This window comes from Dendrobates tinctorius, unplaced genomic scaffold (genome assembly GCF_039654945.1).
Source record: "Dendrobates tinctorius isolate UK_male_01 unplaced genomic scaffold, ASM3965494v1 ptg000232l, whole genome shotgun sequence".
Lineage (NCBI taxonomy): Eukaryota > Metazoa > Chordata > Amphibia > Anura > Dendrobatidae > Dendrobates > Dendrobates tinctorius.
In genome coordinates this window covers 17,767,233-17,789,172 of record NW_027361899.1, presented here as the reverse complement: position 1 = coordinate 17,789,172, position 21,940 = coordinate 17,767,233, and the positions used below count along the sequence as shown (strand labels likewise).

Genomic DNA, 21,940 nt, shown 5'->3' with positions numbered 1-21,940 from the left:
CCTATGTACAAGAATATATCTACTATAATCCTGCTCCTATGTACAAGAATATAACTACTATAATACTGCTCCTATGTACAAGAATATAACTCCTATAATACTTCTCCCTATATACAAGAACATAACTACTATAATACTGCCCCTATGTACAAGAATATAACTACTATAATACTGCTCCCTATGTACAAGAACATAACTACTATAATACTGCTCCTATGTACAAGAATATAACTACTATAATACTGCTCCTATGTACAAGAATATAACTACTATAATACTTCTCCCTATGTACAAGAACATAACTACTATAATACTGCTCCTATGTACAAGAATATAACTACTATAATACTGCCCCTATGTACAAGAATATAACTACTATAATACTTCTCCCTATGTACAAGAACATAACTACTATAATACTGCTCCTATGTACAAGAATATAACTACTATAATACTGCTCCTATGTACAAGAATATAACTACTATAATACTTCTCCCTATGTACAAGAACATAACTACTATAATACTGCTCCTATGTACAAGAATATAACTACTATAATACTGCTTCTATGTACTAGAATATAACTAGTATAATACTGCCCCCTATGTACAAGAACATAACTACTATAATACTGCTCCTATGTACAAGAATATAACTACTATAACACTGCTTCTATGTACTAGAATATAACTACTATAATACTGCTCCTATGTACAAGAATATAACTACTATAATACTGCCCCTATGTACTAGAATATAACTACTATAATACTGCTTCTATGTACTAGAATATAACTAATATAATACTGCTCCTATGTACAAGAATATAACTACTATAATACTGCCCCCATATACAAGAATATAACTACTATAATACTGCCCCTATGTACAAGAATATAACTACTATAATACTGCCCCTATGTACAAGAATATAACTACTATAATACTGCCCCTATGTACAAGAATATAACTACTATAATACTGCCCCTATATACAAGAATATAACTACTATAATACTGCTCCTATGTACAAGAATATAACTACTATAATACTGCCCCCTATGTACAAGAATATAACTACTATAATACTGCTCCTATGTACAAGAATATAACTACTATAATACTGCCCCTATGTACAAGAATATAACTACTATAATACTGCCCCTATGTACAAGAGTATAACTACTATAATACTGCTCCTATGTACAAGAATATAACTACTATAATACTGCTCCTATGTACAAGAATATAAACACGTGATACAAATCCTCTGCGCCTCCATGTTAATGATTAATGATGTGAATACTGATATAAGCGCTGTAACATTCTGCAGTTAATCCGGTGTGCGATGTATATATAAGAGGATCAGGACGGTGCACAAAATAAATATTATTCTCCATAATCTAACGCATCCACAGAATATATGCGTGATATAGAGCGGGAGCAGACATGGAAATGTGCCGCCTCTGAGTGCAGACCCTGAAACCGTCCTCAGGGAAAATAAATAACAGAACTTCATGGGAAAATGTTAAAACAATTTTATTTGTATCTAAGAGCCTTGGATAACCGGACAGATCATGAAGAGGATGTCACCGCACAGAGAGTGTCTGCTGAGACAAGGCCTCATCTAGTAGGAGGCTGAGTCCTACACGCTCATGACATAAGACTGTATGGCTGAATATAAACTGTGTATAGCACTTGAAATTGTATGGTGGTATTATGTGTGCTGTATATGGTAGTATTATCTTGACATTGTATGGTGGGTTTACATGAACTGTGTGGCAGTATTAGCTTGACATTGTATGGCGGTATTATGTGCGCTGTATATGGCAGTATTATCTTGACATTGTATGATGGTATTATGTGGACTGTATATGGCAGCATTATCTTGACATTGTATGATGGGATTACGTGGACTGTGTGGCAGTATTATCTTGACATTGTATTGTGGCATTATGTGGGCTGTGTGGTAGTATTATCTTGACATATTATGGTGGTATTACGTGGGCTGTGAGGCAGTTTTATCTTGACATTGTATGGCGACATTATGTGGGCTGTGAGAAAGTATTATCTTGACATATCATGGTGGTATTACGTGGGCTGTGTGGCAGTATTATTTTGACATTGTATGGCGGCATTATGTGGGCTGTGTGGCAGTACTATCTTGACATTCTATGGTGGTATTATGTGGGCTGTATATGGCAGTATTAACTTGGCATTGTATGGTGGTATTACATGGGCTCCTTGTCAGTATTATCTTGACGTTGTATGATGGTACTAGGTGGACGGATTGTGTTGCAATATTAAGTAAAAAAAAAGGAGTGAAGCCATCGCTGCTTGTGGTCAGCACACAATACATAAAGTGAATATGCACATATTAATTTCTAACTGTATTTCAAAATGAGACATTTAGCAAAAAATTGATCAATCATTTGAGCCACCCCGCCACGCCAAGGCAATCTCATATGGGGCAGTCCTACTCTACGTTTTTTATATTCGCTGTGCCATTACGACTTCCTAAATATATTAAAAGCAAGACTGTATAAAATGCACACTATACCTGAAGCGTTTCTCAATCACTCCCATGGAGCCAGAAAAGGCGAGCGCAGATAAAGGCCGACCAGGTCTGCATATACACATCTCAGGTTTAACCTCCACACTTGCCTGACCAGCAATCACAGATAAAGGGTGATACAGGTGCACAATTAAATAGAGCTTGGGGCAGGGCTGGGCTGCCGTGTGAGTGTGCACAGCAGCCTAGATCAATCACAAAGAAACACAGAAAAAATGGTGAACATAACCCAGCGCACACGGCAACAGTGGTGGTCAGCCACATAACCAACATCAAGTAAAAAAAAGGGAGAAGCCTTCGCTGCTTGTGGTCAGAACGGAATACGTGTGGCAGTATTATCTTGCATTGTATGGTAAAACTACGTGGGCTGCGGGGCAGTATTATCTTGACATTGTATGGTGGTATTATGTGGGCTGTATGTAGCAATATTATCTTGGCATAATATATCAGTATTATGTGTGCTGTATATAGTAGTGTAATCTTGGAACTGTATTGTTTGTATGTGGGCTGTATATGGCAATTTTATCTTAACATTTTATGGCGGTATTATGTGGGCTGTATGTGGCAGTGTTATCATGGCGCTGTATTATTTGTATGTGGGCTGTACATGGCAAAGCTTTATTGGCATCACCTAGCGGCAGTATTTTTTGTGCTGTATGTAGCAATGCTATGTTGGCATTATATAGCGGTATCATGTGTGCTGTATATGGCACATGTTGTGTTATTTTGGCAGCATATAGCATTATTATACGTACTTAATACTGCAGTGTTGTCTTGGCTATCTATTTTCAGTATATGAGCTGTATATGGCATTGTGGTCTTGGCATTATATAGCGGTATTCTTACTGCTGTGTATAGTAGTGTTACTTAGTTACCATATAGAAGTATCATATGGGCTGTATGTGGCAGTATTATCTTGCCACTGTATTATTAGTATATGTGCGGTTTACCTGAATGTTATCTTTGCATTGTATTGTTATTACATGGACTGTATATGGCTTTGCTATTTTGCCGTTACATAGCGTATAATTTGGGTTGTGAATGGCAATATTATCTTGGCCATGTATTGTTACTATATGGGTTATATATGGCAGAGATTATTTTGTATTATGTGTCAGTATTATATGAGCTGTATATGGCAATATGACTATGGTGCTGTATCGTTAGTATATGGCAGTTTTAATGGTCATATTATGTGAGCTGTATTTTAGAGTGGCACTATATGGCAGTATAATATGAGCAGTGTATGTCAGTTATTTTGGCACTAAATGACAGTGTTATGTAGGCTGTATATAGCTATACAGTATAGCCGCTCTGTAGTTTCGGCCCTTTGGGAGTCATTGCATCCAATATTACATTCTCTACGGCTCCTTGAAGGCTACTAAGTTGTTTTTTTTTTATTTCCATGGGGAATTAATCTTCTAATGAATGTAATTATGGGTAATGGCTGCCCAGATGGAAATTACTGGGGTGTTGGTGGCGGCTTGTAAAACGGATATGGATGTCTTGCTATTTACACATTTGGGAAATATATGGACTTAATTACTGGGGCGCGGAGAAACCCATTTACTGAGAAGGAAGTGAAATACGTAGTTCTGTGCTCAGAGAGTCGCTACAAATAGATTATGTGTAAAGCTATTACTCTCTGGTGGCAGCCGTATCCTGAGCAGGCCTCCAACATTTTTCATTGCGCGGTTAGTACAGGGGTTTAGTTATAGGGGATACAGAGGTGGGAGTCATTCCTGGGCCCTGGTGCAAGAAGGGGCCCCATAGCACATGGCAGGTGGGGGCCTATTTCATAGTTTGCATAAAGGCCCAGGAGAAAGCAATAAAGTCTGCAGAACACAGAGCGGACGACCTCTTCACCGCCGATCGCCCCATCTCCCCGCTCCTTAATGTATTTCTTATGTTGCATATTAACGCTGTATATTGATTATCCAAACGGTGCGAAAAAAATGAGAAGAAGAATCGCTAAGGGAGATGTACCAAAACCGGAGAAAAAGAAAAGTGGAGCAGTCGCCCATAGCAACCAATGAAGTTATTATATATTAAAAAGTGATCTGTCGAGTGTGGAGAATAAGGGACAGGAGTATAGAGAATAAGGGGCAGGAGTGTGCAGAATAAGGGGCAGGAGTGTGGAGAATAAGGGGCAGGAGTGTGGAGAATAAGGGGCAGGAGTGTGGAGAATAAGGGGCAGGAGTGTGGAGAATAAGGGGCAGGAGTGTGGAGAATAAGGGGCAGGAGTGTGGAGAATAAGGGGCAGGAGTGTGGAGAATAAGGGGCAGGAGTGTGGAGAATAAGGGGCAGGAGTGTGGAGAATAAGGGGCAGGAGTGTGGAGAATAAGGGGCAGGAGTGTGGAGGATAAGGAGCAGAAATCTGGAGAATAAGGGGCAGGAGTGCGGAGACTAAGGGGGCAGGAGTGTGGAGAATAAGGGGCAGGAGTATGGGGAATAAGGGGCAGGAGTGTGGAGGATAAGGGGCAGGAGTGTGAAGAATAAGGGGCAGGAGTGCGGAGGATAAGGGGCAGGAGTGCGTAGAATAAGGGGCAGGAGTATGGGGAATAAGGGGCAGGAGTGTTGAGAATAAGGGGCAGGAGTGTGGAGGATAAGGGGCAGGAGTGCGGAGAATAAGGGGCAGGAGTGCGGAGAATAAGGGGCAGGAGTGCGGAGAATAAGGGGCAGGAGTGCGGAGAATAAGGGGCAGGAGTGCGGAGAATAAGGGGCAGGAGTGCAGAGAATAAGGGGCAGGAGTGCGGAGAATAAGGGGCAGGAGTGCAGAGAATAAGGGGCAGGAGTATGGGGAATAAGGGGCAGCGCTGGGAATATTGAGGTGTCACAGAAACTTAATTTATAGAAAAGTATAGAAGAGACATTTGGGGAGATTAAAATTAAGATTTTACACAATTCCTTTTCGTAGACGCCGACTCCATATGTATCACCGTTTTGTGCCATTCCATACAGCATCTTTGGTTGTACCTACACCAAAACTTGAAAAATGCAGAGAAAATGGGGACACGGTTAAACTCTTGGGGTGTGTGCACACGCTGCGGATTCTGCTGCGGTTCCGCAGCAGTTTTTGCTGTGGTGTACAGTACAATAATATCCTATGGATATTATAACCGCAGTGCAGACGGTGCGGATTTTTCCGCATGGTTTTCCTGCGGTTTCTAAACCGCAGAAAGAATTGACATGTCAATTCTTTCTGCGGATTCCGCTGTGGTTTGCCATCTCCTCCATTGTGGAGATGAAAAACCGCAGGGCAAAACCGCAGGCTAATCCTCAGGTAAAACCGCAGGTCTTTTGACCTGCAGATTTACCTGCGGATTTTACACAATCCGCGTGGCCAAATCTGCACCCCAATCCGCAGCGTGTGCACATACCCTTGATGTTAGCTACCCCATATTTATAAATTCTATATAAAAGTTGCAGACAGATCTTTGTGGTCTTTAACAAAAAAAAGTGGAACAAAAACATTTGTGTTGCAACAATTTGTGCTAAAAAATATTCTACACAAGCGAGCGACATTGGACAATTTGGTCTCCCCCTTATTATCTACTAAGCATTCTTAAAAGCTGCATCTCTCCCCCCGTCCTCCCCCAGTTTTCCTAAGTCCGTACCCCATATATAAAACGAAAGTTGTTGTACTCGAATGTACGCTGTTTTTTTCTTTTTCTCTTTATTGTGTACAATTTTTTGCCATTCATTTCAACATTCCCAAATAAAGAATTTACAAAAAAAAAAAAAAGCTGCTTCAGCGTAATTTACCCCACATTTATCATTACGCTGCAATGTCTGATAAATATGGCAGAGTTGAAGTGAATGCATTAAAGATTTTGCACAAATTGTGCCATGGCTCATCTTATAGGGGAAATATTGGCCTTTTAGTGTATTATTGGGGGTCACTCATATGGGAGAGCATGCAGATTGGATCCCATGGACCTGACCCCCCTATGTGCCCTCTGTATTTTTGCACTGAGGCTATGGATTGTATTCTGGGCAGTGTCTCATCTGGGTATGTTTCTGGGCAGGGGGTCCAGGAGCCCCCCGATGATGTGTGAGGCTTGTCAGGATTTGTTATAGTTAAGCAGAGCAGCGCGGATACGGATAAATATTTATAGAAAGATCAGGGCACAAAGAGGCCTCAGCAGACGGAGATTTACAATCTCCGATCCAGGCAGGTATTAAAGGGCACCTCTACCCACAACCTAAAAATAAAGGAACGGCGAGCACAAGCTTAAAGGTAAAAAGACCTGGACTCGGCAGCTGCCTCATTCACCAGTCTTCTCTCCTTTGCTTAGGACCGTAGTCTGCTGCCTGTGACTTTACAGGTGATGCAAAACTACAACTCCTAGCAATGATATGTTGACAGTTGTAGGCAGGGCCGCCATCAGGGCATTACTGCCCAGACTGGCGTATTGTGCCCGGTGGGCAGAGGGGGCCCGCATTGGGCCCCATCTTTGCAACAACTGGAAAGCCACTATAAAAGGGGTCAGGGCACCCTCAAGTGCTGCATGATCAGCTAATGACCGGCCTTATGTGCTCACCCCTCTGTGATATGAAACTAATAGAGGAGTTCCCCTTTAATGGCTGAGTATCTAACATCTGGAATGAGTTTTCTCCGGCATTACTGTAGGAATCATCAGTCCGGCGCGTTACCCGCTCCCCTGGCACAGAACTTTCTATGTGATTTACAGCTCGTTGCGTCGCTTTTCCATCATTTCTGCTATTTCTCTGCCAAATCATTTGCAGTAATTAATTTGTTGTAGCGGATTAGTGATGCAAATAAAGTTCTGACTAATTTAATTATTCAGCGTTCCACAAGAAGCGAGACTGAAATGTAGCAATGCCCGGCCCTCGTGTCTTATGCCTCGGACACGCAGGGTGGGGGTCCTTTACGCTTACACGTCCCCGACAGAAGAATGGTAGGATTTTGGAGGTCAAGAAAAGGGTTTACGTTGCGCCTCTTTTATTTTCTGTTTTTTTGTTTGTTCACCAATGTGGCCGTGATCTTTTCCAGCCGCCGATGCCATCAAAGTTCCCACCACAGATACCTATTTTCCTGCCTTGGATATTCCTATAATGCTACCCAAAGATGCACCTATTTTACTTGCCATAGATGCCCCTATGGTTCCAGCTGCAGATGCCCATCCACAGATGCCCCTATAGTTTCAGCCATAAGTGCCCCTATAGTTCCAACTGCATAAGCCCCTATAGTTCCAGCCAAAGACACCCCTATAGTTCCAGCAGCAGATGCCCCTTTAACACTAGCCGCAGATGACCCTATAGTACTAGCCTCAGATGCCCTTAAAATTCCAGCCACAGATGCCCCTAAGTTTCAGTTGTAAATTTCCATATAGTGCTATCCACAAATACCTCTTTTCCACCCACAGATAACTCTATAGTTCCAGCCACAGATAACTCTTTTTCCAGGCATAGACGCCCCTGAAGTTCAAGACAAAGATGCCCCTATAGATTTTGGCATAGATGCACCTATCGTACTATCTAAAGATCCCTCTTTTCCAGCCATAAATTCTCCCCTACAGTGCTTCCCAAAATCCCCTAGAGTTCCTGCCACATTTGGCCCATGTGGTTCCAGTTGCAGATGCCCCTATAGTTCTAGAAAAAGATCCCTCTTTTCCTGCCATAAATGCACCCTATTGTGCTACCTAAAGGCACCCCTATAGTGCAAGTCACATTATGCCTCTCTTCTAGTCATGGATTCTACTTTTTGTATTGGCTACATTGTCATTGATGAGCCCATTTAAGTCATGCAAATTGGAAACGTTGTTAGTTGGATCCATGAGCTGAGTACAGTGTTCCCCCGCTCCAGTCCACAAGAGCCACCAACAGGTCAGGTTTTAAGGATTTTCTTGGTATCGCCCAGGTGGTGGAATTATTGCCTGTGAAGGTGAGCAGATCTCAACTGTGCAGTTTTAAGGGAAATCCTGAAAGCATGACCTGTTGGTGGCTGTTGAGGACTGGAGTCGGGGAACACTGAGCTGAGACGTTACCACTTACCAGCTGCTTGGTATAAATAAGATATGGTACCCAGAGATGTGCCATAATTTCTGTAACTAAACGAGGACTTGTCCGCCCTTCTACATTTACAGTAAGGTACAGGGACAATTATTGGGGGTCACACCTGGGCTCTGGCACCTGAGAAGTCTCTGCCACCTAATAAGAGACCAGTTTTATATATGACTCATGGCAGGAGTGGGACCTGCTGCAGACTCTGCATTTGGTGTTGCAGAAAGCTGAGATATGAGGAGCTGTTTGAAAAGTCTTAATAGATGTCACTGGTCGGTTTCTTTCCTTTGTAGCTGCAGGTTAAAAAAAAAAGTTCTGTAATTGCCATTCTGAGCCCGCAGGGCCACTAGTCATGAGAAGAGATTTTTGCAGTTTATATAGAAACCATATGGCGTTATTATGTGAGCACTAGAGATGAGCAAGTAAATTCACTGGACCCTGGTGCAGCAGTCAGTACTCTGTGGCCGCTGGACTCAAGCCTTGGAACGTGATCGGGGCTGCTTATCCACCATCCTGACTATCCTGCGCTGCAATCAGACTGGACATAATTTTACACCAAAGCCCAAAAATTGACCGTACAAAATTGTTGACACCTTTCCAAAATTGTGGGTGCCCATTCAAGCTCCCTCAAATTCGTGATGCTCGTTCAAACTCACCTGTGACAAGTAACAGGTGTGGGCAATATGAAAATCACACCTGAAAAAAAGATAAAAAGGAGAGAAGTTGATCTTTTCAACTTAGTGTTGGCCACACTAAGCATGGAGAACAGAGGAGAAGAGAACTGTCTGAGGACTTGAAAACCAAAATTGTTGAACAATATCAACAATCTCAAGGTTACACGTCCTTCTCCAGAGATCTTGATGTTCCTTTGTCCACGGTGCAAGAAGTTTACAACCCATGACACTGGAGCTAATCTCCTTGTACGTGGACGGCATAGAAAAATTGCTGAAAGGTTGCAATGCAAGATAGTCCTGATGGTGGATAAACAGCCCCAGTCAAGCTCCAAAGAAATTCAAAACTGTTCTGTAGGCTCAGGGTGGATCAGTATCAGTGCAAGCTATCCGTTGATATATGAATGAAATGGAACACTATAGCAGGAGACCCAGGAGGACCCCACCGCTGATACAAACAAAAAAAAAGCTAGACTGCAGTTTGCCAAAATGTACGTCAGTAAGGGAAAATCCTTCTGGGAAAGTATCTTGTGGACAGATGAGATCAATATAGAGCTTTTTGGTGAAGCACATCATTCTGCTGTTTACCAGAAAAAGAATGATGCCTACAAAAGAAAAGAACACAGTACCTACAGTCAAATATGGTGAAGGTTCCAAGATGTTTTTGGTTTGTTTTGCTGCCTCTGGTACTGTGGGTTTTGACTGTGTGCAAGGCTTCATGAAAACTGAAGATTACTAAAGGATTTTGGGTCACAATGTAGTGACCAGTAGATCAGAAAGCTGGGTTTGCGTCCTAGGTCATTGGTCTTCCAACAGGACAATAATCTCAAACATACTTCAGAAAGCACCCAGAAATGGATGGAATCAAAGCGCTGGAGAGTTCTGAAGTGGCAGCAATGAGTCTGGCTATAAATCTTATTGCTCACCTGTGGAGAGATCTTAAAGTTGTTGTTGGGAGAAGGCGCCTTCAAATATGAGAGTCCGGGAGAAGTTTGTAAGAAGAGTCGTCCAAAAATTCCAGCTGACAGGTGTAAGAAGCTTGTGGATGGTTATAATAAGTGATTGATTGCAGTTACTTATTCCAAAGGGTGCAACCAAATAGTAAGTGAGGGGTGTGAAGAATTTTGTCTAGCCCACTTTTGTGGTGTAGTGTGAAATTATATCCAATTTTCCTTTATTTCTCTGTTTTTTTGTGTTGTTCCAAAACACAAAGGAAATAAACGTGTGTATAACAAAACATGTGTAAATGTAATAATATCCTGAGAGACATACTCCATTTTCTGGAACAATTTTATGGGTGCCAACATTTTCGGCCATGAGTGTATATGACTATTATTTGAAGACTAAATTGCTGTTCATGTGGACACAATATTGAAGTCTTTTGTGTTAACTACAGTGGGGAAAAAAAAGTATTTAGTCAGTCAGCAATAGTGCAAGTTCCACCACTTAAAAAGATGAGAGGCGTCTGTAATTTACATCATAGGTAGACCTCAACTATGGGAGACAAACTGAGAAAAAAAAATCCAGAAAATCACATTGTCTGTTTTTTTTTCATTTTATTTGCATATTATGGTGGAAAATAAGTATTTGGTCAGAAACAAAATTTCATCTCAATGCTTTGTGATATATCCTTTGTTGGCAATGACAGAGGTCAAACGTTTTCTGTAAGTCTTCACAAGGTTGCCACACACTGTTGTTGGTATGTTGGCCCATTCCTCCATGCAGATCTCCTCTAGAGCAGTGATGTTTTTGTCTTTTCGCTTGGCAACACGGACTTTCAACTCCCTCCAAAGGTTTTCTATAGGGTTGAGATCTGGAGACTGGCTAGGCCACTCCAGGACCTTGAAATGCTTCTTACGAAGCCACTCCTTCGTTGCCCTGGCGGTGTGCTTTGGATCATTGTCATGTTGAAAGACCCAGCCACGTTTCATCTTCAATGCCCTTGCTGATGGAAGGAGGTTTGCACTCAAAATCTCACGATACATGGCCCCATTCATTCTTTCATGTACCCGGATCAGTCGTCCTGGCCCCTTTGCAGAGAAACAGCCCCAAAGCATGATGTTTCCACCACCATGCTTTACAGTAGGTATGGTGTTTGATGGATGCAACTCGGTATTCTTTTTCCTCCAAACACGACAAGTTGTGTTTCTACCAAACAGTTCCAGTTTGGTTTCATCAGACCATAGGACATTCTCCCAAAACTCCTCTGGATCATCCAAATGCTCTCTAGCAAACTTCAGACGGGCCCGGACATGTACAGGCTTAAGCAGTGGGACACGTCTGGCACTGCAGGATCTGAGTCCATGGTGGCGTAGTGTGTTACTTATGGTAGGCCTTGTTACATTGGTCCCATCACTCTGCAGTTCATTCACTAGGTCCCCCTGCGTGGTTCTGGGATTTTTGCTCACCGTTCTTGTGATCATTCTGACCCCACGGGGTGGGATTTTGCGTGGAGCACCAGATCGAGGGAGATTATCAGTGGTCTTGTATGTCTTCCATTTTCTAATTATTGCTCCCACAGTTGATTTCTTCACTCCAAGCTGGTTGGCTATTGCAGATTCAGTCTTCCCAGCCTGGTGCAGGGCTACAATTTTGTTTCTGGTGTCCTTTGACAGCTCTTTGGTCTTCACCATAGTGGAGTTTGGAGTCAGACTGTTTGAGGGTGTGCACAGGTGTCTTTTTATACTGATAACAAGTTTAAACAGGTGCCATTACTACAGGTAATGAGTGGAGGAAAGAGGAGACTCTTAAAGAAGAAGTTACAGGTCTGTGAGAGCCAGAAATCTTGATTGCTTGTTTCTGACCAAATACTTATTTTCCACCATAATATGCAAATAAAATGAAAAAAAAACAGACAATGTGATTTTCTGGATTTTTTTTTCTCAGTTTGTCTCCCATAGTTGAGGTCTACCTATGATGTAAATTACAGACGCCTCTCATCTTTTTAAGTGGTGGAACTTGCACTATTGCTGACTGACTAAATACTTTTTTGCCCCACTGTATATGGCAGTTTCATATAGAAACTATATGGCAATATTATATTCCAGCCATATGGAAATAGCCTATAGGAACTATATGGCCATATTATGTGAAAACTATGGGGCAGTATTATGTGAAAATTATATAGAACTATTATGTGGCATTATCATGTGGGAAATATATGGCAGTATTATGTGGGAGATATATTCCAGCATAATGTAGGACATATATAGCAGTATTATCTGTGAAATATATGGCAGTATAATGTGGGAAATATATGGCAGTATCATGTGGGAAATATATGGCAGTATCATGTGGGAAATACATGGCAATATTATCTGTGAAATATATGGCAGTATTATGTGGGAAATATATGGCAGTATCATGTGGGAAATATATGGCAGTATTATGTGGAAAATATATGGCAGTATCATGTGGGAAATATATGGCAGTATCATTTGGGAAATACATGGCAATATTATCTGTGAAATATATGGCAGTATTATGTGGGAAATATATGGCAGTATTATTTGGGAGATATATGGCAGTATTATTTGGGAAATATATGGCAGTATTATTTGGGAGATATATGGCAGTATCATGTGGGAAATATATGGCAGTATTATGTGGGAAATATATGGCAGTATTATTTGGGAAATATATGTCAGTATTAATGTCACTGGGTTACTGCACCAGTGTGGAGCCTGAAGACCGCAGCGTCTGATTGCTCCTACTTCATCGCTGAGAAGAAACACTTCTTCATTTTAAATGTGTTTATTGGCCATGTTGGAAATCCCTGTGTTCACAGCTGTGCACAGTTAGCCACTCCTTTCCCCTTTATAATCTGGTCTCTGTTACAAATCCTTGTCAGAGATAGCATTTGCTGCATGGCTTCTGGAGGGAGAGGTGTCCATATGAGAAGAAGAGTTGGAGAAGTGATTAGTGACTGTTGCTTGGTTTGTATGCGAGCTAATTCCTTATCCATCTCTATTTTGGTTTATTCCCAAACCTCCACGCCCCGGTGCATTCCTCTGTTATATGTGAGTGAATATTTTGTATGTCTGGAGTTTTCTGTTAACCCTTGTCTGTGTTGCCCTGTGTGTCGGGTTGGTGTACTGCGGTGCATAGTAGCACCCCTAAAGGGGTGCAGTGTTCTTCTCTGAATGTGATCTTCTCTTCTCTTTCAGGGACATTTGTCTCAGCGTTTACTGTGTTGTGCGGAGCCAGGACTGACCTCCCCGACCGCCACATATGCTGCGTATTCTGGCTGAACATAGCTGCAGCCCTCATTCAAATCCTCACTGCGATTGTTATGGTCGGATGGATCATGAGTATATTCTGGGGGATGGACATGGTCATTCTGGCAAGTAAGTGCAGAAAAAAATATTCTCTGTAGCAGCTGCAGTTCTGATATTCTAGTCATGAACCAGCTGGCACAGGATGAACAGAGGAGCTGATATATCAGAGAGCTGAGGGATGGAGCGGCGAGAGGAGCCGCATGTGCTGATGGATCCCATACAAAAAGGTTATAGGAGGATCAGCCGTCTGGACATATGTGACAGTTATGGCAGGGGGTGATCAGAGGGCAATCATGCTGAATTTTAGGAACTAAAGCAGTAGGGGGTAAACATTCTCGAAATCTGCTTTGGTCACTCATAGCTTTGGCCACCAGCTAGATTACTGTATATTGAAACTTAGGTGAGAGAAGAAGTTAGCTACTTCCTGCCTCACTGATGAAGGTTCTGACCCCGGCAGTGATAACAGATTGTGGTCCACACTCTAAAAAAATAAGAGGGACAGGAGGGTTCTTGCATAGTGGGACTTTTGAGAGAGGGTAACCAGGTGACAGTAAAAGCCACTCTTGGCAGGCAATATGGCTAGCACTAATATATTTCAGACAGCTACTTCCTGACCCAGAAAGTGAAGCGGTCTGGAGCACACTGTAGGTAGAGTTTTTAGGATTTTGAGTCTGATTTGCAAGATGCAAGGCAACCAGACTAAGTGCTCTTATCTGGCATCGAGCGCTTTGTCGGTTGCTATAGGGAAGTTATGTGTCCTATTAGAAGAATGCGTCCAGGATAATTGCTCTCTGAGCTTTTCTATAAACCTTCTAGATCACTCGGGCTCCGTCCTGTAAACATGTCAGGTAACAGGAGCTGCTGGAGGCAGAAGTGTTTACACAGGCAGGATATATGAATTATATACGGACCATACACACTGTGGCAGGGATATTGTGGGACAGGCCGACATGGACATGTTTGGACAGTTGAGTCACAACACAGACGCGATGAGGGAGTCTGCAAAAAATATGCTTAACATATACCAGACTAGTTAAAGGGGCTCTCTGTCTTTTTTTACAATGCAGTTTTACTGATCTCAGGGTTTCTACCTGATGTGACCTCCAGCGATCCGTGGTAATTATTGAAGGAAAACAGCAGCAAGTGTTGAATTGTTCAGGAGAAATGGGAAACTATATAACGCTCATTGGGTGGACATAGCGGCTAATGGGTGGACGCAGCGGCTCCTCTAGAGTGAGAATAACTCTTTGTAGATGCTCTCAGCTCTTGCTTGGCAATGAGGATCCTGATTGGAAGTCAGGAAATAGTATGAATAAACTGGAAGAACACGAACCACCTGCTAGTGGGCACATCTAGGATAGATACAGTTGCCCCTCCAAAGTTCCTCAGGACTTTTAGTGAAATCAAGGCTTGGTGAACTGTGAGGTGTGCTGGGGACCTTGGTCCTGTTGGGAGGTCAATGACACTTGAGTTTTACCTCTCATCAGAAGATATGATGTTTTCTTCAATGACTTCCTGATATTTGATTGAATTCATCTTGACCTCCACATGCTGCAGGTTTCGAGCCCCAGAGGGTGCAAAGTAGCCCCAGAACATCATTGAGCCACCAGCATGCTTCACTGTAGGTATCCCTGAGCCCCTACCATGCTCACTGTAGACATCACCAAGCTGCCACAATGCTTCACTGTAGACAAGACCAAACCAACACCATACTTTGCTGTAGGCATCGCCAAGCTACCACCATGCTTCACTGTAGGAATTACCAAACCTTCACCATGTTTCAATGTAAGCAGCGCCAAGTCACCATCATGCTTCACTGTAGAAATGACCAAGCCACCACCATGCTTCACTCTAGGCATTGGCGAGGCCCTACCATGCTTCACTGTATACATCACTGAGCCACTGTCATGCTTCACTGTAGGTATCACCAAGCCACAGCCATGCCTCACTATAGAGGTCACAGAGCCACCACCATGCTTTACTATAAACATCATGAAGCCACAACCATGTTTCACTGAAGCCTTTACTAAGAGTTTTTCACCACCTGCCTCATTAGGAATTTGATGGCAGACGGTGACAGCTTCCTATTTCTGCCACATTCAGGTAGAGTAGCTGATGTTTCCATGTGAATTCCTGCTGTATCTCTGTATCTCTGCGACAGCAGCTAGGCTCAGCAACAAGTTTGTACATTTTTCTATTACTATGTGAGTTTTTATAATTTTCATTGAAAAGATAGATATGATATAGATAGATAGATAATGAGATCCACTCTTGCATTTTATAAAGCACATATGAGATTTTCTGCTTTTTTTGAGAAATTATAGAAATAGAAAGAAAAAACTGTCTCCATAATTTAAGCTGTTTCTGTTATTTGTCAACATGAGGGTAACACATTCCCTCTCTGGGGTTCACTCACCTGGCATAGACTCGTTCCATGCTGACCTTCAGCAGAGTGAATAATTTCCACATTCCTGAAAATAAAGTTGACCTATATTCCATCATCTGGTGTTTTACCTTCACCCAAGACGCAGAGCGATAGTGCCCTAAAGAAGAGCAGGCCGTAGGCAGATGGATAAATCTTTCTCCCCAGAGCCTCATTTCCTTCAGTCTTTATAGAGACTTCTCCTTTAATTAGCCCCGAGTGTCCCCTTACTAAGATCTCTTCTAGTGTACCCCCCACAGGGATGTGATGAGGACTCAGGACATTTGTCTAATAAGGAAAGACAACCAAGTCTTTTCATAGCTGCTGTATAAGCATATTCAAAAAATCACTGATCCCACACGACGGTGTGTCAGATACACAACAATTTTCCATTTCTAACTTTGCATGCCAGTTATACATATTAGAATGTGGCAGTCTGCTCATTCTATACGATTTATTCTACTTTCATGAATTTATACAGCCACCACTAGGGGGTGCTCACTACATAGAGATTTATACAGCCACCACTAGGGGGCGCTCACTACATAGAGATTTATACAGTCACCACTAGGGGGAGCTCAGTACATAGAGATTTATATATCGACCACTGGGGGCGCTCACTACATAGAGATTTATACAGTCACCACTAGGGGGAGCTCAGTACATAGAGATTTATATAACCACAACTAGGTGGAGCTCACTATATACAGATTTATACAGCCACCACTAGAGGGAGCTCACTACATAGAGATTTATACAGCCACCACTAGGGGGAGCTCACTACATACAGATTTATACAGCCTCCACCAGGGGGAGCGCACTACATACAGATTTAAACAGCTACCACTAGGGGGAGCTCACTACATAGAATCATAGAGTGATACCTTAGAATGGTAGAGTTGGAAGGGACCTCCTGGGCCATCTGGTCCAACCCCCTGCTCAAAGCAGGATTCACTAAACCATCTCAGACAGATGTCAGACCAGCATCTGTTTGAAGACTTCTATTGAAGGAGAACTCACCACTTCTCGTGGCAGCCTGTTCCACTCATTGATCACTCTAACTGTCAAAAAGTTTTTTCTAATATCCAATCTGTGTCTCCTCCCATTCAGTTTCATCCTCATAGACTGTAAGCTTGCGAGCAGGGCCCTCACTCCTCTTGTTGTTTGTTATAATCTACTGTATGTGATTATTGTTATGCTGTAATGTCTATTGTCTGTACAAATCCCCTCTGAAATGTAAAGTGCTGCGGAATATGTCGGCGCTATAAAAATAAAATTTATTATTATTATTATTATCCCATAGCTTCTAGTCTTTCCTTGTACAAATGAGAATAAAGATGATCCTTCTAAAATGTGACAGCCCTTCAGATATTTGTAGACAGCTATTAAGTCTCCTCTCAGTCTTCTCTTTTGCAAGCTAAACATTCCCAAATCCTGCAACCTTTCCTCATAAGACAGGGTTTGCAGACAAGTCACCATTCTGGTCGCTCTTCTCTGAACTTGCTTCAGTTTGTTGATGTATTTTTTAAAATGTGGCGCCCAAAACTGGACACAATATTCCAAATGAGGTCTGACCAAAGAGGAGTAGAGGGCAATAATGACTTCACGTGATCTAGACTGTATGCTTCTGTTAATACATCCTAGAATTGCATTTGCCTTTTTTGCTGCTGCATCACACTGTTGCCTCATGTTCAGTCTGTGATCTATTAGTATACCCAAGTTTTTTTCACATGTGCTGTTGCTTAGCCCTATTCCTCCCATTCTGTATATGCTTTTTTAATTTTTATTGCCCAGATGTAGTACTTTGCATTTTTCCCTGTTAAAAATCATTCTGTTAGTTGCTGCCCACTGCTCCAGTTTATTTATATCTTTTTGAATCCTCTCTCTCTCTTCTCTAGTATTAGCTATCCCTCCTAGCTTTGTGTCATCAGCAAATTTAATCAGTTTACCCTCAATTCCTTCATCTAAATCATTGATAAAGATGTTGAACAACACAGGGCCCAGGACAGAGCCCTGTGGCACCCCACTTGAGACATTCTTCCAACTGGATGTGCAGCCATTTACAACGACTCTTTGGGTCCGATCACTAAGCAAAGTCCTTTTTATTTCATCCAAGTGAACATGAGACTTTGTATAGGATTTGCGGGTTAGGGAGGCATGCGGGGAGTGTGCAGGTGGATACTCCCTGCGTGCCTCCCTAACCCACAAATCCTATACAAAGTCTCTGGTTCACTTGCATGAAATGACACATTATTTTTCTTTACACATAAGAACAGACTTGTATATTTTTTTGCTGTGCACCCCGTATTGGATATGAATGCTGTTCATTCAGTGTATAAGGACCGCTCATCAGAGTAATGGTGAATGAACAAATCCTCTAGTGCAGTCGCTTTGTTCTTGCTTTTGGCCAGTTATGAATCCACCTAACAGTTGCCTTGTCCATTCCATACTTAGTCATTTTTTTTAATAAGGATTGTGCGAGATACTTTGTCAAATGCTTTGCTGAAGTCAAGATATACTATATCTATAGCATTTCCCTGATCCACCCAGTCAGTGATTCTGTCATAAAAGAAAATTAAGTTAGTCTGATATGACTTATTAGTTACAAACCCATGCTGACTCTGGTTAATCACTTCATTCTTATCCAGGTACTGACATACATGTTGTTTAATAATTTTTTCAAAGACCTTTCCTGGTATAGAAGTCAGACTCACCGGCCTATAGTTGCCTGGGTCCACCTTCTTCCCCTTTTTTGAAGACAGGAACAACATTTGCTCTTCTCCAGTCTTCTGGGACTTCTCCTGTTCTCCAAGAATTTTAAAAGATTATGGAGAGTGGTTCAAAATTTCTTCTGCTATCCCCTTCATACTACATACAGATTTATACAGCCACCACAAGGAGGAGCTCACGACATACAGATTTTTACAGCCGCCACTAGGGGGAGCTAACTACATACAGATTTATACAGTCACCACTAGGAGGAGCACACTACATATAGCTTTGTACAACCACCACTAGGTAAAGCTCACTACATACAAATTTATACAGCCACCACTGGGTGTAGCTCACATAATACAAGTTAATAGTTTCCATTGCACTCAAATTTAGCTTTATAAATATATAATCAGGAGCTCCCCCTAGTGGTGGCTGCTGTCAGGAATAATTTTAATATTCATAACTATATATTTAATTTAAAAAAAAAATGTATTCTGTTTATTCATTCGTTTATTCTATTCATTCCATTCCTGTTTTAGAATTAATATTACTCCAGTTTCTTTTCTGTTGGGGGTTCTATTTATTTATGTCATAAGAATACTTTGTTTTCTTTACATTATTTGTATTTAATTCTATGGCTCATTGTGTTCCTACGGCAGCTGCTCTAGTCTGTAGTTCTGTGCATTAATATGGGCACTTACAGGGACACAGGAATTAGAGGGATAATTTCTATATTTCTGGGGACAGTTTTGTGGGTTTTGATGAGGGTATTGCAGCTGGCAATTTTGGGGTCTGGTCCTGGACTGTAACTATAGTGAGTGCAAAAGAGCCCTAGAGTTTAAGGTCATTTTGGCCCATCAGGTGGCTCAGGATGAACAGGACCAGAAGGAAATGGTGGACCACTGCAGTGCCAGATCAATGGCTGCTGGATGGGCAATAATTAAAGGGGAGAACATGTGTGACACCCCCCCCAGCTGCATTCTAGCAAAGTATTTCTTGAGGTTGCTGGCGGTCCTCAGCGGTCGGACCCTCTACGCAATAAATTGACAAGTTGGGACATAAATTGACGAGCTGGGACCTATCGTAGTCTAGTTGGGGGTAAATCTTGGTTTTTAGCCTCCGCCTTATTTTTTTTTTTATTATTTCTCATTCCTGCGGGTTCTGTAACATCCCATCTCTGACATCAATGCTGGGAATTATTTGCTGCCGCCCAGCTCCGGCGCGGGGGGACGAGATCCACCAAACATAGAGATCTAATTTTACACTGTTTTATCCTTGTTGGTTGTCATGACAATAAATCTAAGAGAAGGTACGGTAGGCGATAAATTCTTTAAAAAAAATGTTTTCCAGCATCTTTTTGCGGGCAGAATACTGCCATCTCGGCTGCAAACAGAGCACAAGTCCCAGCGTGTTCTGGGAAGAGAATCCTGGGACTTGTAGTCCGGTGATAAATGTTCAAGCTTACAGAACCTCGTAGATTATCCTGTTGGCATTCACAGTATAACGCTCATTAGATTAGCAGTTTGTGCTCAGGAACTGTTCTTCCTAAGAAGCTACAATATTGATGTAGACTATGGCCTTAAATTTATAAAGATACCAAAATGTATGCAGACCCCAGATCAGACCCAAAAATAAAGTCCAAAATACGGACCCCAGACCTCAAAATAAAAGCAGATTTCTATCAGTAGGCAATATGATTTTCGGACCTCGAATTACACATCACAGGACAAATACAGACCCAAGTCATTTCAGACCCCAAAAAGATACAGACCCCAAACCCCTAACTGTAGACCCCAGAATAAATGCAAACTCTTGACCCCAAATAGAAATAAGACCAGGTGAGACCCCAAAACAATGCACAAACCTCCAACCAAAGAATTTATGTCCTAAACTCCAAAATATATACAGACACCAAAGAAAATTCAGACCCCAAAATAAGTACAGACCCTACAGTAAATGCTGATCTAAAACAGGTACTGAACCCAAACGATGAATTACAGACCCCCGAAATATGCAGACCCCAGAGCTCCAAGTACATTTAGACCTCAAAATAACACAAGCAACAACCCAGAATAGGTGCAGACCACAAACTCGGAATTACAGAACTCCGATTAAATATCCCAAAAGAAATTCAGATCCGAACCTCAAAATAAATACTTATCCCAGACCCCAAAACTAGCACATACCCTAGACTCGTATCCCAGATTACATTTTGATCAGACCCTAAAAAAAAGACCCTCGATATAACTACAAACTCCTAAATGGGTACAGACCCCCAAACTAGAGCCACAGAATACAAACAGACCCTAGAGCCCAAAATGAACACATAGCCTATGTTCCCAAAATAAACTCAGATAAGATCCTGAAAAAAGACTCCAAACCACAAAATAAGTACAAACCTCAAACTCCAAAATGCAGATTCTGAAATGAACAGATTCCGGACCACCAAATGAGTTCACACTATGGACCAGACCCCAAAGTAGGACCCCAGAATTAACACAGACCCCCAAATTCCAAAATACAGAATCCAAATATGAATACAGATCCCAGACCAAATATAGACTTTAGACCAGACCCTAAAATAAATGGACCCCAGCTTCAAAATCACTATGGAACCCAAAGTAAGTAAAAACCCAAAGAAATTCAGACTGGACCGCAAAGTAAATGTATCGCAGACCTCAAAAGGATTACAGCCCCCGTGAGTGCTCTCCTCCTCCTCACTCTATAGGGCCCAAATCTACAAAAAGGGCCAAATCAATGCCCATCATCCCCGAGAGTCCATGAAGGTCCTCTCTGTCCTAGCGCCCCCCAGAGGCAGAGCTTCCCATAGATTCTCTCCTAAAAACCGACGAAGCATTACAACATTCACTCTTCGATACGTTGTTCCGCTTCTCGAAGCATCCACTCGTGATCGCTCGGGATTGGAGTCCATGAACTCTGTAAACCGAGATCCGGTCCCGTAATGTGTGTGACTTTCCTGCATAGGAAGAAAGGCAATTAACACGCGCTGATGTGACAGCACTTTAGCACTTTACTTAATGGTGCTGATAACCGGATTACCGCTAATTACAAGGAGTCTTCAAGTCATTATCTCTGTCAGACGAAGCACAAACAGCGCTCCGAGACCTCGGAAGCTCGAGTAAGCCACCATATATCTATATTCCCAGGTACCTGTGATGGCTGACATATTGGTTGTCACAAGTTCTCAATTCCTATTCAGCTTTAGCAACGTGTTACTCAAAGATTCAGCTCCCGCT

The 21,940-nt window shown here is 42.0% G+C and overlaps 1 protein-coding gene across 1 annotated transcript in view; it reads left to right on the top strand.

Annotated features, from left to right (window-relative positions):
- STUM (stum, mechanosensory transduction mediator homolog) overlaps window positions 1–18,034 on the top strand; it is a 37,846-nt gene extending 19,812 nt beyond the window's left edge. The window contains exon 2 of the mRNA XM_073556381.1: window positions 13,436–18,034. Coding sequence (XP_073412482.1) covers window positions 13,436–13,644 — 209 coding nt within the window. The 3' untranslated portion in view covers window positions 13,645–18,034. The remainder of the gene's footprint in view (window positions 1–13,435) is intronic.
- Window positions 18,035–21,940: the final 3,906 nt, after the last annotated feature.